The 17697-nt window shown below is 42.8% G+C and overlaps 1 protein-coding gene across 1 annotated transcript in view; it reads right to left on the bottom strand.

Annotated features, from left to right (window-relative positions):
• Positions 1-17697, bottom strand: part of CNTN4 (contactin 4) — a 490319-nt gene that overhangs the window by 50791 nt on the left and 421831 nt on the right. The window contains exon 12 of the mRNA XM_081276057.1: positions 9460-9587. Within this exon, the coding sequence (XP_081132183.1) occupies positions 9460-9587 (128 nt within the window). The remainder of the gene's footprint in view (positions 1-9459; positions 9588-17697) is intronic.

The following is a 17697-nucleotide window of genomic DNA, read 5'->3' as shown; positions in this document are numbered from 1 at the left end:
GTAAGTGCAAATGGCATGATAATCAGATGTTTTACTTATACTATGGAGAAAACCAATAAAGGGAGACAGGTCATATCAGAAGAAATGCAGGCAAGGCTCACAAAATATATATGCAGGAAGGGAATTTCTGATTCAATCCCATGCACCTTCATTTTCTAGGCAGAATCCGAGTTTTGCTTAGACTTATAGGTGGTTATACTTCCAAAGAGTAGGAAAGATAGAAAGAGTTAATAAGATGACAGGCGCATGTTCTCCACTTTGGGAGACTTTCAAAGCAGATGTTGCTAATGTTCACTTAACAAAATGCCTTGCACTTTTGCACACCGATTATAGACTCGCTAGAAGGCCACGTGAAAAGTCACTATGGCTCTAAATGTTCTGCTTACCTCTCCTCCCTCGCCACCAGAGGCCTCCTTTCAGCTCCCCAAATGGACACATAGAAGAGACAACCGTTTTAACCTTTTAGAAATGGATCTTGCAAAAAAGCAAATCGGAGAGAGAGAGATGATGGAAATGTTAATTAACTGGCTGGCATCTTGGTCCGGTTCCGTATTTCACCTAAAGGTCTACCGTCTTGTGGGTGGGTTTCTCAGATCTGATTGCCCACGACAGGCAGAGAAATTCCATAACAGTTTGGGGGCCGGGGAGGCTGTTCCTTTGGGAGAGTGGTTCTCTTCTTGCCTCTGGCATGCAGTACAAATGCCAAGACGGGAAACTGAGAGTCATTCATGAATTATTCTGACACATCTCTTTCCGGTTCAGGACTTGTTAAGAGAACAAACGTTCTCCTTCAGAGTCGGGACCAAGCACCGGCTCCCCCGCGACGACCAAGGGACCCCTTCTTGGGTCAAAGGAGATGGCTGACTGAACATGGGCACGGTCACACACCCACGGGTCCCTCTGCTTGGGAGTGATCACATGCTCATCCAGCCAGTCTACACCACGGAGCATCATCATTCTCAAACCACAGGAAGTTCAGATACTGAGAAGATATAAAATGCCCAATTTGGCTCTCCTTTTTTTTTTTTTTTAATTTATGATAACCATTAGCCACTTAAAATCCATTTCAGCTTAGGAAAAGGATACGAAAGCAAGCCAACCATGGTTATGAAAACAAGCCACACCAAGCTTTAAACATTTAAGGCGCGAAAAAGCTCAACATAAACCATTTCTTTCTTTTGGACGGGAAAGAGTTGCGTGGCAGGTTGACAGATGTACCCTGAAGAGATGCGCACGAGCAGAGAGATGGATTTTTATTGATGCATTTAAAAATGTATAACTTTAATAATGCGAAGGACAGGCGCAGAAGTGGTAGCCGAGGTAGGTCAGAGATCTATGCTTTTTAATATCAACTTCCTCTCAAGTAGGGTTTTATCACATTCTTAGCTAAATCCTATTGATTATAAAACAGCCGAAATGAGCCAATTAGTATGGCATGTGACAGCCACAGAGAATCAAACATGGGGGGGGGGGTGTGGTTTCAGCGCAAGCCAGATGGATATCTTCAATATACTTCTTATTATCTGCTCCGTGGTAATAAGTTCAATTAAACCAAATCACTACAACACAAGTCTCCTTGAAGGTCCGGAAAAGAAATTAATTATGTGCTTCACATTTAATGAAGCTAAAGAGTCATATTTTTCTCTTTGCCTTTTTTTGTTTGTTTGTTTATTCCGACTGGTAAGTCTTCATTACGAAAAACAACAACAAACAACAACCATTATTTCATTCTACCATCGAGTCTGGCTCCTGAAAAGAAGGGATTTGGAATGAACAGGCTAAAGACCACTTAGGGCAAAGGCTTTCTGTCTTCGGCATTTCCTGGGAGAAAAAGTGAAAAAGTTCTATCTACTATGATTTTGTCCGTAATAGGTGACTGTATGGAATTCTGATCTGAGATTTTCTTTTTTTTTGAGCTCTTCTTTTACATTTATGCATCTGAAACTACAATAAAAATCTCCCAATACTCAGATGCCCACTTCTGGAATTAGCTGTCTTCAGCACATTATAATGTGCCTTTTTTTTTTTCTCTTCTGACTCTGTTTAAAACTTTATGCAAATATATCACCACTGAACCAGCTAAAAGCCTTTTACGTAATCTCACTCTTGGAGGGCGTATTTATGTTGCACATGTATTTCTGTGTTTGAAAATCATATGATGTTTTATCTTACTAATTTTATACTTAATCATAGCATATCTATGAAATAACACCATGTGTATTGTTCCTTAATTTGCTTGTGGTTTTATTTCCCCCCATTACAAATGACAACGTAATGAACATCTTTGCAAATCTAGGGAGCGTCACTCAGAGCATGCAAAAGCATTGCACGAGCGCCTAATTCAGACTGATCAATATTCTACGTGGCTCTTCCAAGTGTCCCTGAGAATGTCAGGGGAAATCCTTGTGGCTCATTTGATCAGATTTTTCAGGTAAGCCAAGCCCTGTGAACACAGGCAGGACAGGAAGTACAATTACTTACCCTTGCTTTTAAAATTCTCCTCTCTGAGCCGCTGCCAACTCCAGTGTGGCAGAACTCCTCAGTGAGATCTAGAATCACCATATTCTGGCCACTGTCCTTCTCTGGAAGGACCCATCATTTTTAGCATTTAGCACTTCTAATAACAAAACTCTTTGCTTTCTACTCTAGAAGCCTTGGGTCAGAATTGATATTAATCCTATTAGAAAGACCGTTAGTTATCGCCTAGAAATAATTGGTTCCAGTGGAAGACGTCTAATTAGGTCCAAATGCATTCTGTTCTAAGGGTCCAGTGTTAAAAGCTTTCGTTGTAATGTCAGCGGCCAAACATCACTGCTGGTTACTGACTTCTGATTGATTCCCCCGTCAAATATGGATACAGCCTTGAATAGTTTTACATAGAAGATAGGGGTTGCTTCAAACTTATTTCCCAAATACGGTTCCAACTGAAAACACTCTACAGGATGGTGTCCATCAAGATGTGCCTGGAGAGGCTGGTATTTCTCAGTGTCATACTTAGTTAACACAGAAGAATAAGTGGTTGCTATGCACAAACAGCAATGCTATACGCGCTTTTGGGTGCTGGAAAGAAAATTCCCTTTCTATTGACTATATAACGAGCCTTTGAGGGACTCTTTTCTTGTAAACATAAATAGACTTTGGCTGAGATGGACATCAAACACCACTTTGGGCAAAGAAGGAATCAATTGAAGGTGCAGTAATCCACAAGGACACCTGTAGCTTGCAGGGCTGGAGATCAAGCAGGCAAAATGATGAGTGTTAAGACTGTATGGGATCTTGGTTAAGACCCACCGAGGACTTCTTTTCTATCATAGCCATTTATAGTACAAACACTTTTTTTTTTCTTAAGGCAAAAGTAATTTTGCTCACCAAACAACAAATTTAAATGGACAGATGAAGGACAACAGAAACCCTCTTTTAGCATGCAGGGGAAATTTTTACAGAGGCCAATTTCAAAAAGAAAAGAAGACTGCGTTATTGAAAGGCTGGGAAGAGTGTAAGGGCACGAAGCTGTGGATAAACTGAATGGGGTTGTGATGGAAAGTTCAAGAAGGGAGGGTGTCCAGAGTACCCCTAGGAGGTGTGAGTTTTATTCAGCTTTGCATGGCTGTGACCAAAATGCTTGACCAGGACAACTTAGAGGAGGACGTTCACCGTGGGTCATGGTTCACGAATGTTGGGACAAGTCCATTGCTTTGGGTCCAAAGTGAGACAAAACGTCATGGCGGAAGGGCGTGGTGGAGGATATCAGCTCCCTTCATGGTGGCTGGGAAGTAGAGAGAGGGAGAGCAGGGGCCAGGGGGTTGAAGGGAGGATGCACTCTTCCAAGGTACCCCCAGGGACCCACCTCCTCCAGCCACGCCTCACCTGCCTACAGTGACCACCCATTCAGCCATTCCAACTAGGACCGATGGAAGAGGTTATAGCTCCCACTGTCCAAACATTTCACCTCTGAATATTCCTGCATTAACCCGGGAGGCACCGGAGCAGTACCCTTCCTGCTTTGGAACCCCTCTGGTCTAGTATTCTGATTCCAGCGCCATGAGGAATTCTCAAATCCTGGAGTAATGCACTGAATCCATCATTTCAAGGACTGGTAAGTGATCTTCCTCTTCTCTTTCAATCAATGAGCAATCGCCTCTCTCTGGATTTTCAACTTCAATCCACGTTCTGAGGTCAACCCTTGTGCTATTAGGGTGAGGCTTAGGTCCTGGGAAGGAAATCTCCCAAGCAATCTCCCATGAGCCATCAGACTCTGTGAACGCCCCCAGCACGCAAGATCAGCATGATGCACAAACAGAAGTTAGGGACAGCCTGGCTACTCGGAGCTTTGGCCCAAATTTTGAAGATCTATCTGAGGAAGTGAAAAAAGTTATCCAAAGAAAGGATAAGTGTTTTTTTTTTCTTTCTGTAAATGGATGGATAGTAAACATGTAAGTCTTCCAAGGTCAAGAGGCAAAGTTGACGATATTATGCGGATACTTATATGTCATGTTGCCTGTTATAACTACTCCACTGAACAAGAGCAATCACGGACAATATGTAAGCAAATGGCCTGGCTGGGTTCTAACAAAGCTTCGTTTAGGGACACTGAAGGATGAATTTCCTAAAGATATTATTATTATTATCATCATTTTTTTTTTCTGATATTAGAGTTGAACCCAGTGGCACTTTACTACTGAGCTACACACCGAGCTTTTTTTATTTTTCATTTTGACACAAGGTCTTGGTAAGTTGCTGAGGCTGGCCTCAAACTTGTGATCCTCCTGCCTCAGCCTCCCAAGTTGCTGGGATTATAGATGTGTGCCACTGTGCTTGGAAATACTGTTGTTCTTATGACTTTTTTTTTCTCTACTAGTTAAGTCATTCTTAGTCTTTAAAGTCTACAAAAACAGACACCTACATTGATTCAGCTCATAGGGCATAGTCCACAATTTCCTGCAATGTTCTCAAATTACAGTGCCTCTGAGGATCAACTGGAGTGTTTATTTTAAAAAAGTTTTTTTTTTCTGGTCTCATCTCTAGATATGTAAACTTATTAGGATGAGGTGACCCCAGGAATGAGCTCCACATTCCTAGTAAGCTCTCTACTGGACTTTCACTTAATGGGAAATATGTACAAAGTTTTTTAGTACAGGACAGTGTTTATGAAAGTGCAGTCTGACCGGGTGCAGCTGTGAATGGTTGTAATCCCAGCAACTTGGGAGGCTGAGGCAGGAGGATTGCAAGTTGGAGGCCAGCCTCAGCAACTAAGTGAGGCCCTAAGGAACTTAGTGAGACTTTTGTTTCAAAATAAAAAAAAAAAAAAATTAAAAAGAGCAGGGGTGGGGGGCCTGAGGATGTGGCTCAGTGGTTACGCACTCCTGGGTTCAATTCTCAGTACCACAAACCAAAGTAGTGGTGGTGATAGCCTGAAACCACCAGCCACAGAGTTCTGCAAGGTCACTTTGGAAGCCCTTCAACAAGATAACCATGGTGATCGCATCCATTGCTTAAAGCCCTGCATTTCATTTTGAGCCCTGGAGGGGATCAATACAAGCTGGGGTTACTTTTTTATCATGGTTATCTTGTTGATCTACACCCAAGATAAACTCTCCAAGTTGCTCCTCTCCAGACCTGCGGCTTGAAAATATGTGCCCTATAAACCCTCCCAGTCAAGGCTCTCAAGCAAAACAGCACCCTTGAACTCTGCAGTGGTGACAGAATGGATTAGGGGGTCCCCAATTGCCTGTAAAAGTCGAGGGCCCCCCTCAGAGTTCTTCACGACATCCACAATCGCACAATCGCTAAAGCATATTTTTGCTTAAAGGCAAAAATATTAGGCTTTCTGGAAGGATTTTTTTTGCGGTGTGGGGGGAGGGAGTGTGGTTCTGCCTTAAGAGCCATTTTTTTTTTTTTTTTGCTTAGAATTACACAGCAAACCTAATTCCAAATGTACTTTAACTAGCTTGAAAAAAATGAAATTGGTAAGATTTAGAAATTCAGATGATGGCGGGATCATCAAGAGGCCCCTGGGCACCTGCTAGAAATTGAGCAGGCTTGGAAGTCGGCTCATGCATAATCTGAATATTTATCCATTCGATTCCGACTTGCCAGAGATTCATGCTAAACCTCCCCGTGTCTGGGATGGGGGCTGTGTCCCCTCCTCCTGCTCCTCTACTTGCTGACCTGATGCTTGAACCTCTCTCTTCAGTTCTCTCCCAAACACCAGGGGATGGTGATGGGGGGGTGGTGGTGGAGAGCATCGGCTTTTAAAAAGCGTGGTTAATGACAGAACGGTTGTAAAAAGGTTAGAAAGAATGTGTTCTGATCTGACCTTCCCAGTGTTTTAATCCCCGACATAGGAGGACGTTTTAAGGGTTAGAGGAACACCTTCTCTGATAAACTAGTCCCTTTGTAGATGTCAAAATTGAATTAAAAATACAACACTCCGTCATCTCTCAGGCTAAACCGTGAGATTTGCATGAAGAAGTACCCAACCGCCGGCATTTTTGATGTGCGCCCCTGAACTGGGGACAGTTCATGCGGAGTTCAGAACGGTTTTTTTTTTTTTTTCTCTGCTTTTATTGTGCTTGGTGGAGCAGATTCCTCAATTGTATTTCTCAGTGTCTGTTAATGTCCTTCTCGGAAACCGGGCGGTGTGGCCGTCCCCTTGGAACGCACCTGTACGTCCCATTAATGGAAGGTAGAAGGGACCCGTGGGAAACAAGTGAGCACCCACATGTCTTCTGACCTTCTGCGCACCTCTGGACCAGGTAAAGCTCACATTTCTTTTCTTCCATCAGTTACTTAGGAGAGGAATCCAAGAAGCAGGAGGCCCGGAGGCCAGCTGAGCCTCGTCAGTGAAGGCCATGGTTATTCTCCTGTGACCATGCATACGTAACACTGCTTGGTGGATGATCTCACTTCTTCTCCTTTTCATTAGATACTAGAACCTTAAGATGATTTTTTTTTTCACGGTCGTTCAGGGAAAAACTAGTGTTTTCCTAACACACATTGCAAGAAGCAAATCATTCCTAAAGTTTAACGGAGAACTGCCTGGAACTATTCTTGGGGAATTATTGTTCGCATTTGACTAGGCGGGTAAGAAATAAATTATTTAGCTGGTTAAAATAGGTAGAAGTTATCATCTCAGCAATATTTATAGCCACACCCCCAAAATGAATAAATAAATAAATGAGGAAGTCATGCCATATGTCATCCCCGGTACATTGGGAAGGCTTGTAGGGTATTCAGCAGGAGGTGAGCAGAAGGAACTGCATGGTTCTTTGGGGATGGTTTTGTCCTGGGGCTGCTGGTATCTGGGATATGTACGACTGAGGGGAAATCGGGGTCTTTCCTTGAATTTCCTTGAGAGCCAAGGTAAGCCAATGCTTGTAAGAAGCATGATAATCAAATACGACATCAAACTGGTTCCAACGTGTGAAGATTCTGCACTTTGAACAATCTGGAGGGGCATCCGTACAGTGTCTGTTTAGATGTTTATCACTTTCCGACTCTTAGTGATTACTAATGTTTCCCAGATGTCAGGCACCATGCTGAATACAGATGATCCCAATCCCTAAGACACACCCCCATCAGGTAGGTACTGCTGTTATCCCCACATGGGCGAATAACCTTGCCCAAGGTCACAGAGACCGTGAGAGAATAGTCAGATCTCTCAGACTCCAACCCCTAGCCCTTAATCAGGCTGGAAGACAGCTCCTCTCCTATTCCCTTAAATTCTGTGTAAAGGGCAAGTACTCTGTAATAGGCCCCAGTTCTACCATTTCTGAAGGTGTGGGGGTCTCTCTGGGGGATGAGTAAATTTCAGCCACTGGTGACCAAAGAACTCAACCTGGAACTTCCTTTATAAATATTATCTAACCCTTTGTCCTGTGACCATTTGATGAGTTATAAATGCTATTGCTCTGAGCAAAAAAATAAAATAAAGTGAAATAGATGGAGCTCATCTAAGAACACATTGACTGCTAATTCTTGGCCTTTTTTACTTTTCTAGTTGTATAGACAAGTATGTTCGTAATAAAAAGATGTCCCCAAACAGCAGTAAATTCCTAGCTTTCAATGACCCTGAAATACACAATTAGGTGATTTTTTTAGCCTCCTTGCTTAGATTATATCGAAGTAAATATTCTTAGATATTTTAATTTGCTTTAGGCTATGTATTTCAGCGGGAGCTATTAGTGGGTCAGAAAGAAATAACAGGATCTCTGCTATCTATCACACCGAATTAGGTAAAGCTAAAACAAATGGTCTATTGGGCAAATTCTGTGGTTATATTGTGGGCATGTGCAACATGCAGCAGAAAATCCCACCATTATGTGCAACTATCGTAAAACGTACAATATGTGCCAATACAATAGGTACAATATGTACCAATAAAAATGTGGAAAAAAAGAAAAGTGCCATGAACTCAGAATAGGGATTCATGGGTTCAAGTTCCTCTTCTGCTCTTGGTGCTCAGGAGCAAGCCAACAAACCTGAAAGCCATTTTTCATCGAAGCAGCACAAAGATGATTTCAACTCAAAAATCCTATGACTGACTGCTGGGCACGGTGGCGCATACCTGTCATCCCAGTGGCTCAGGAGGCTGAGGCAGGAGGATCGTGAGTTCAAAGGCAGCCTCCGCAACCGTGAGGTGCTCAGCAACTCAGGGAGACCCTGTCTCTCAATAAAATACAGAATAGGGCTGGGGAGGTGGCTCAGTGTTCGAGTGCCCCTGAGTTCAATCCCTGGTACCTTCCACCTCCAAATCCTAGGACTGGCAGGATATGAAGTAATGCAGATGCAGATGAAATGTGAATCAAGATTGCACCTGGGACCGTTCTTTCTTAGCACCCTGCCAACCACCCCATGTTGGGACAGCTTCCTATGAATGTGCACATGTCATAAAAACATAAATCACCCAGGCTTAGGTCTGTGGAAAACAGGATTTCCTTAAAACTGACCTGATTGGCAGTAACTCACACCCAGTTCCAGAGGTGATCAATACCCATCTTTGGGAAGAGAAGCCACATCCCCCAGCTCCCCCACCACCAGGGCCAGGCTTTTTAAAAAATCACCAACGTCACTGTTTAAACAATGTTTGCTAAAAATAGCGCTTGAGTCATGGGTTTTTAATTTGTTAGCACAGTGTTCCTAGACACGAATTGCAAATCTACAGAGACCCCAAAGAAATTTAATTAAAGGGGGGTGAAGATAACATGAGTTACAGTCATGTAATAGCTGGAATCCTCCAAACTGTATGGGATGATTCTGAAGGAAGATAGAGCCCTTCCATCACGAACTTTCCTCCAAGAAGTATTCATCGTATCATCGTGCCTGCAGTGATGGGTTAACCCAGGGACGCGGGGGACAGAGCTGTGCATGTTAATATGCCCGACGGCCCCTCTGTAGATCACCTTATTAGACGGGAGGACACAAGCAAGAGTCCAGGATACGCCTGGCGCAAGTCCTTACCTTTCACCACCAAGTTTCCCGTGCTGCTAGCAGTTCCAAAATGGTTAGTGGCGATGCAGGTGTAACTCCCAGCGTCCGATTTAGTCACGTTGACGATTCGGAGGTTTCCATCCTCAGAGATGGTGATTCTGAAACAAAAGCCAAGAAAGCAAAGTGGGTGAAGTCTGTCTCTCGAACGGCTCTTCAGACATGATTTCTGACCATTTCTGTCCTCTTTCAAGACAGACAATCCGTTAGGGCATCTGATGCATGCCTCGTCTTTCTTGTCTTTCTCTCTGGGAGGCTTGCCCACAGATCATTTGATCTATGCTTCCAGAATCCAGTGGAACATGGAAGAACTCTGTGGAAGGTTCTGGAAGCATAGGAGGGGATGTTCACATTCCACGTCCATCAGTTCTACCAGCTCAACTTCCTCAGTCGACGCTTCCTTGTCTGCGACTTGGGAACAAGACCAACATGATAGGGTTAGGGTAAGAAGAGGGCCCGGGAGATGTGGAGCCCATTTCTAGGTGTTTAAGAGGGTCTCCGTCACCTTAGAGACTGTGTCTTCTTGCTTAGTTATTTGTACATACAGGGAGAAGCAGACAGAAGCCTCCGGACCTGCTTTCTTTTTTAACAGAATAATGAAATCAGCTTTCTTTTTGCACAACCACTGTCATTTCTGACAATCTGAAATGAACATACAAATCAGCAGGGTCATCCCGAATCAGCACAGGAGCATGGTACCTGTGGCTGGCTTACTTTTTGGTGGGGTCTGCAGTTTGGGCTACGACAAAGGTATTTTTTTCCTAAGTACCAGGGATTGAACTCAGGGCCACTCGACCACTGAGCCCCATCCCCAGCCCTATTTTGTATCTTATTTAGAGACAGGGTCTCCCTGAGTTGCTTAGTACCTCACCATTGCTGAGGCTGGCTTTGAACTCACAATCCCCCTGACTCGGCCTCCCAACCTGCTAGGATTACAGGCGTGTGCCAATGACAAAGTTGTGTTTGAACTAAAAATTACGAAAAAGAAGGCAGCATTAAGACTAGGCTTAAGTCCTACTGTCAACACAGGGAAAACAAGAAGTGCTCATTGAAGAGTCATGCTCTTCAATCACCCAGCAAATCGTGTCCTTATAGAACATCCCAGATCAACAGAGCTCAAGATTCGCTAGAAGATCCAGCTAAAACAACAAAGTTAATGAAGGATGAATTTTAGGTGCATATTCGTTTCTGTATATGCGTACTGACGCTTATGATAAAATGCCTCAAAGCTACAATTTTTAAACATGATTTCGCACAGGCTAGATCAAAGCGTTGGTTGAAAATAAAAAAAAGATCCAGACAAGGAGGCCATTTGTTCATTCATACCACAGATACACATAACAGTTGCTCAATAAACACCATCTGATACCTCGTTTGCTAAAGAGCAGATGCACTAACAGAAATAGAGTTGCGATCAGATCATAATTACCTCAATAATAACAAAAATAGCTTTCGAGGAGTTAATCATCTTCCTATTTATAAGATAATTTGCTTTGGAATTGCAAAATGTCAGCATCTGAGGACTCCATAAGTAAGGTGACATTTGTGTTTTAAAGATGAGCTCAGCCACCACCAGCTAACATGGGCCTGAGGCTCAGTAAAGGCTCTGAGGGGTCAGCTGACTCTTACAAGCACCCAGGCCTATTAATCATTTATTCCAATTAAAATGTTATCATTGCAATTCCAAAAACACCTAAAGCCATCGCCTACTCGGATCACGCTATAAAATGCCAAAGAGCCTGAATGAAGGATCCAGGGATGGAGTTTTCATGAGATGACTTGGGTTCCAGCCTCGGCCCTCATACTTGTCAAGTGTAGGACATGGCCAATTATCTGTGTTCTCAGTCAGGGTTGCTCAACCTTGGCCCTGACATTTGGACTGGAATAAGCCTTTGGGAGGGTATGGAGCAGCACCCAAGTCTCTATCTGCTAGACTAGGCAGCTCAGCCCCTCCCCTCCACGTCCTGATGAAAAGGCCTTAGATATTGCTGAATGTCCCCTGGAGAGAAGGCAAAGTGCACCCTGATTGAGAAATACTGGTCCACGTTAATTTGTTTATCTGTAGAGTCTCCTATGGGATATTACAACAAATATCTTCTACATTGAAGTAATACACATGAAGAGTTCTGTTAATGGAAAAGCATTCTATAGATGCTGGTCCTTCCTGAGAAACTCTGGTTTATATTAGCACAAACGGTGTCTCACACATTCTGGGATCTGACTGGCTCTTTGCACTCCAAATGCAAGGTTCTCCATGTCTCTAATCTTCAATGCTCCCTTATCTAATTTCTAAGGGCTCTGTGGAATCATAAAATAGTTCTACAAACGACTGTACTACTCCTTTTTAAGATTTCAGTGCCTGACGTTGGTTTTAATGCTTTATTTCCTACCTTGTTATCTGCAAAGAGGTAAGTAAAAGAGATTGGGCTTTAAACGTTCGAATTCAGAGAAGAGAAGGTCAGGGAAGGATGTCATTTGCAGACGGAGTAACTTCTAGCAGCCTTTATGAAATCATGTCATATTGCTATGGTTGCTCATCACCCCTAGGTATATTCCAGATGTGGGAGTAATGTGATGTTCCAGGGAGTGTTCTCTTGGGAAACTCAACCATGTTCTCATCCAAGTGATATAGTTTAGTGATGGAGAATGTAAACTCTGAAACTCAACTAAGACTCAAATCGCTCTCCTATGGATGAGCTATGTGATTTGAGGTAAGTTGTAGGTTTGGACCTAAGTTTTCTCATTTGGGGAAATTGAATAATAAAAGTAACTCTATCTCATAGGACTGTCAAGATGGGCAATGCTTAACACAATGCCTGGTATGTAAAACGCACCAACTAAGTTCATTAGCCAAATGTCCTAGTAAGGCTAAGACAATGCCTTCTATACATCAGGCCTTGGTTAGTACATAGTGATGTGAAAACTAAAGTTTCTGTTGTCAAGAAGCTCATAATAAATAAAGATTTTAGATGAGTATATATCTAGAAATAATTTTAGTGCATAGGAGAATGGGTATTACTTTTTTTTTTCAATGAGAAAGCCATTCACACACTATCAAAAGACAAACAGGGACCCAGACCCAGACAGTCAGGAGACGCTGTTCTCTTGATTACAGTGACTGGTTTAAGGATAAGCATGTCCCCAAGACTAGGGGCTCTTGGATGAGACCATCACTTCCTGTTAGGATTATTAAATTTGAAAGTTAGGAATCTAGAGCCATGGACAATCATCTTGCCCGCCATTTAAAGAATTTGGATTAGACAGAGGGGAGTGAAGGGATTGGAGGGGACATAGGGTGAAGGAAGGACAGTAGACTGAATAGGACATTGTTACCCTCTGTGCATATATGACTACATGACGGGTGGAACTCTGCATCATGCACAACCAGAAGAATGATAAGTTATACTCCATTTATGTACCATGTGTCAACGTGCATTCTACTGTCCTGTATGACTAACTAGAACACATTGAAGAATAAAATAAAAAGAAAAGAAACCCACACCTAGAAATAAATAAATAAAAAGAGATAAAAGTACGCCTTCAGGAAGGAAAAAAAAAAAATCAAAGACCTGGCCCGAGACACAGACATAAGCCAAAAGAGAGAGGCAGAGACCTTACAGCATCCTGACTTAAGCCAATAGCTTCCCTTAGATGCCCCAGCTATATGAGCCAATAATTCATTAGAAATTGAGTTTTCAGACCTTACAACTGGAAGAGTATAATCTCTTCAAAAATTTACTGAACCTGTTCAGGTGGTGGTGGTTGTGACGGGGGAGAAGAGGGTAGCGCCGTACGTCTATTGACTGACTTGTAGCTGTGAGCTTGGTATTGAACTTGAGCCTCTTCTAAAGTCCCTGACTCGCGATAGAGGATTCTGGGATGCTCTCTCTCTGGAGCCTACTTTGAGAAGACTGATGGATGCTGCATATTGAGCACCGAGGAAGAGCCTCAGTATCCTAAGGATGAAATAATTGACCCTATATTTCTTGATACGTGACTGTTTCATATAGTTTTGCTTGGTTATTTATTTCTACATATAAAGGCCAAGTATACAATCTTATATTGGATACCGAACCTATTGTCTTTAGTGGGGTTTTTATGAGCCAGGCGTTAACTATAAAGCTTGCTTTTTCTTTTCTTTCTTTATTCAGTGCTAGGGATTAAACTTAGGGTCTTGGGCATGCTAGGCAAGTACTGTACCACTCACTGAGCCACATCCCCAGTGCTAAAGTTGCATTTTGAGTGCTATTTGGACGAACTCAAGGAAGTTTTGAAATGTGACTCAATGCTAGTGTTTCAGATACTTGCTTCCTTTATCTGGACGCTATACCGACTTAGAAAAATGAGCTCTTCAACGAATATCTCTATATTGATTTATTTTTCGTGACGATGGTGCCTGAATCTAGACCCAGGATGGTGTTATTTTCATGTTGGTTTCTTGATGAGATTTCAAAGGATCCCTCATGCTCCGTCTCCTCTAAGTCTCTCCACCTTGGTCTACTGGAAGAGTATAATCTCTTCAAAATTCGGGCTCCTCCTAATGCTCATCACTAGTGAGAGAGCCAGATACAGAGAATTGAAAATGTAAACCCATCCCTGGCTTAGAATAGGTTAGCCCTGATCTGTCTGCGGACTTTTTTTTTTTTTCTTTTTTCAAAAAAAATTACTGATAATATCAGGGAAGAGTCAAAGATAATAAAGGCAGCAACATGAAAAGAGGTCATCTCGTTCACAACACAGTAAATTACCTGCAACAGACAGAAGCCCTTCTGTCCCTACTGTCATGGAGATTTAAGATGGAGGGGGGGATAGCAGCATCTCTGGAATTATGAGATAAATTGAATCTCTTTCTGAATATGAGGTCCTGGGTTATAGCCATCGAAGGGCTCACCTTGTCAGTCCTATAAATCAAACCAGTCTGGGGACGAGGGACCTTTAAAAATGCTGATCTTTCCTTTTTGGGGGACTTTAGTTACTGATGACAAAAATCTGCCAAGTCCACAATATTCTATCACCTTCAGGAAAAGGTTTATCCCCAAATTGGTGACCTCTTGGTTTTTTTTTTGTAAGTACCTCTGCAAGGAAGCCCATCTGCTTGGGAGGGAGATGGCACATCCTTGCTTGCTTCTGAATCCCTTTGAAACACTTCATTTGTAATTAAATCCCTTCTGACTATAACCCAGTGCCCTTCTGCAGAATGGAGGGCGGGGAGTAAGCAGAAATGACTTTTTTTTAATGAAACAAACAAACAAACAAAAAAATGAAGTTTCAAACTGTTAAATGTTGAAACATCTTTAAATTAGATCTGCGATAACATAGCTCGCTGATAGTTATGTGCCATTGGAATAATATCAAAGGGTTCTAACAAGCTTTCTCTTATTTTTCTCTACCTGATAGTTTCCAAAAAAAAAAAAAAAAAAAAACATGCTCAAAAGTTTAAGTTTGAAAGTCAAACAAGAGATTCACATATTACCAGGCAGGCAAACAGTCCTGTGGAGCTAAAATATAATGAAATCCAAATATGTAAGTATTGCTACTGCTTAGTTCAAGCAAACAGAGGGCGGGGGACAGAGGCAGAAGGGGATTGCTGGCTGCAGAGGCCACCAGGGAGTCAAGATAGGTTCCCCTCAATCAGGGTCTCCTATGCATCATGAGGCAGGGAAGGGGGCACACATGTCAATCAGCCCTTCATCCCAAGAGAGCCAGGGCTGAGCCGCCCCTTGTGTGTTCTATTCATTCTGCACTGAATATTCTCTTAATTCAAGTAACAGGGAGAGATCACATAAAAACCCACCCCTCGCCAACACTTATTGTTGTCTGTATTCTTAATAGCTGCCATTCTGACTGGAGTGAGATGAAATCTTAGTTTTGATTTGCATTTCTCTAATTGCTAGTGATGATGAACATTTTTTCATATATTTGTGGATTAATTGTATATCATATTCTGGAGTGTTGGCAAGGATGTGGGGGGAAAAGGTACACTCATACACTGCTGGTGGGACTGCAAATTGGTGCAGCCAATATGGAAAGCAGTATGCAGATTCCTTGGAAATCTGGGAATGGAACCACCATTGGACCCAGCTATCCCACTCCTCGGTCTATACCCAAAGGACTTAAAAACAGCATACTACAGGGACACAGCCACATCCATGTTTATAGCAGGGCAATTCACAATAGCTAAACTGTGGAACCAACCTAGATGCCCTTCAGTAGATGAATGGATAAAGAAAAAATGTGGCGTATGTACACAATGGAATATTACTCAGCAATAAAAGAGAATAAAATCATGGCATTTGCAGGTAAATGGATGGAGTTGGAGAATATAATGCTAAGTGGAGTTAGCCAATCCCCAAAAACCAAATGCTGAGTGTTTTCTCTGACATAAGGAGGCTGACTCATAGTGGGGTAGGGAGGGGGAGCCTGGGAGGAACAGATGAACTCTAGATAGGGCAGAGGGGTGGGAGGGGAAGGGAGGGGGCAGGGGGGTTGAAAAGACAGCGGAATAAGGTGGACATCATGACCCCAAGTGCATGTATGAAGACACAAATGGTGTGACTCTACTTTGTGTACAACCAGAGGTATGAAAAAATCGTGCTCTATATGTGTACTATGAATTGTAATGCATTCTGCTGTCATGTATAACAAATTAGAATAAAAAATTTAAAAGTAAATAAAAGCCATCTGGACCCAAGGGGAAACAGGGCAATACTAGCAGCATCTACCCTCAGGGCATGAACGGGCTGGAGGAGTAGGAGAACAACCCTTTAAGCATCTGATCCTCTCTTTCTATCTCCTCCCTGGCCCTTGGGGGCCTGGAGATTGGAACCCCCTATTTTCAACGGCCACCATTTGCCGAGTACATGCATCAGGGATCCGGGGCAGCCTTCAGGCAGAGACCTGCTACAATTCCCCTTGCTCTTCTGTCCTCCCTGCTCCAGCCACACCACCCAGAGACAAACACAGTCAGGATACGGAAGGGGAACAGGCCTGATCTTCGTTTCTTATGGCTGCCGTAACCCAGGATGATAAAACCGGCAGCTTCAAACCACAGGAAGTCATTCACTGTCAGTTTCGGAGGCTACAAATCAGACAACAGGAAGGACTGGTCACTGGTGGAGGCACTGAGGGACAGACAGTCTCATGTTTCTCTCCTGGCTGCTGGTGGCCATCCGTGGTGTTCCTTGTCCTGAAGAAGAAGTCCTCTAACTTCTGCCTCCATTACCCCAGGGCACTGTGTGTGTGTGTGTCTCTGTGTGTGTGTGTGTGTGTGTGTGTGTGCTGATTTCTCTACTCTCCTCTTGTGCATGATTCTATATTCAAATATCCCTTTCTTAAGGATGCTGGTCATCGGATAAGGGCCCGTGCTAATCCAGGATGACCTCCTCTTAACTCGATCACACCTGCAAAGACCGATTCTCCAAACAAGGTCATCTTTTGAGGTTCTGCATGAATATGAAATTCAAGGGGGGGGGCACTATTCAATTCACAGCAGGTGGGAAGAGAGAAACTCATCAGGGTTGGTCCTAGGTCCCCAGAGAAAGGGCAGAGGGGAGGCATCAGAATCCTGGCCCTTGGGTTCCAACAGTCGCGTGCAGAGACGTCAACTAGTTGCTCTAGGTGGGATGTATTAACAATCCACTGTGCAACAATGTAGGGCGATGGATCATGTGCAAAGATGAAAATCCAGGAGGAAGAAAGAATCGACACTTGCCTTGAGATTTCAATTCCTTCTTTAAGGAACTCAGCTGGTTTATTGGGTGGATTAAATCAGATCTCCAATTCAGTCCTTTTTAAAAATTTTATTATTAATATTTATTTAATAAATTAATTATTAAGTGAAATATTATATAATCATTATTAAATCAATCTTCTATGACTATTATCTTACAGACCACATCATAAGTCACGTTACCTTTCTTGAAAGTTAAAAACAAAGCTCATTAAAATCAAGGGCAGTCAGGAAGAGGCCTGAACTCTCTGGCTTTGCAACAGGTGAGAAATTATAAAAACCTGGGCAGATTAACTGGCACTGGTATGTCACAGATGTCCCTGAGTCAATGACACCAAAACTTCTCTGAGGCGGGGAGGGAGTGGAGAGGATTTGTTCTGAGTTGAATGATCTTGGCGATCTGGTCTGATAAAAATCAAAAAAAGGTATTTTAATGTTTAACTGACATTTGCCTGAGCTGACCAATTTCATTTCCAAGGGCG

Source organism: Spermophilus citellus (genome assembly GCF_964194105.1).
Source record: "Spermophilus citellus genome assembly, chromosome: 19".
Lineage (NCBI taxonomy): Eukaryota > Metazoa > Chordata > Mammalia > Rodentia > Sciuridae > Spermophilus > Spermophilus citellus.
This window is presented reverse-complemented; position numbering and strand designations above follow the sequence as displayed.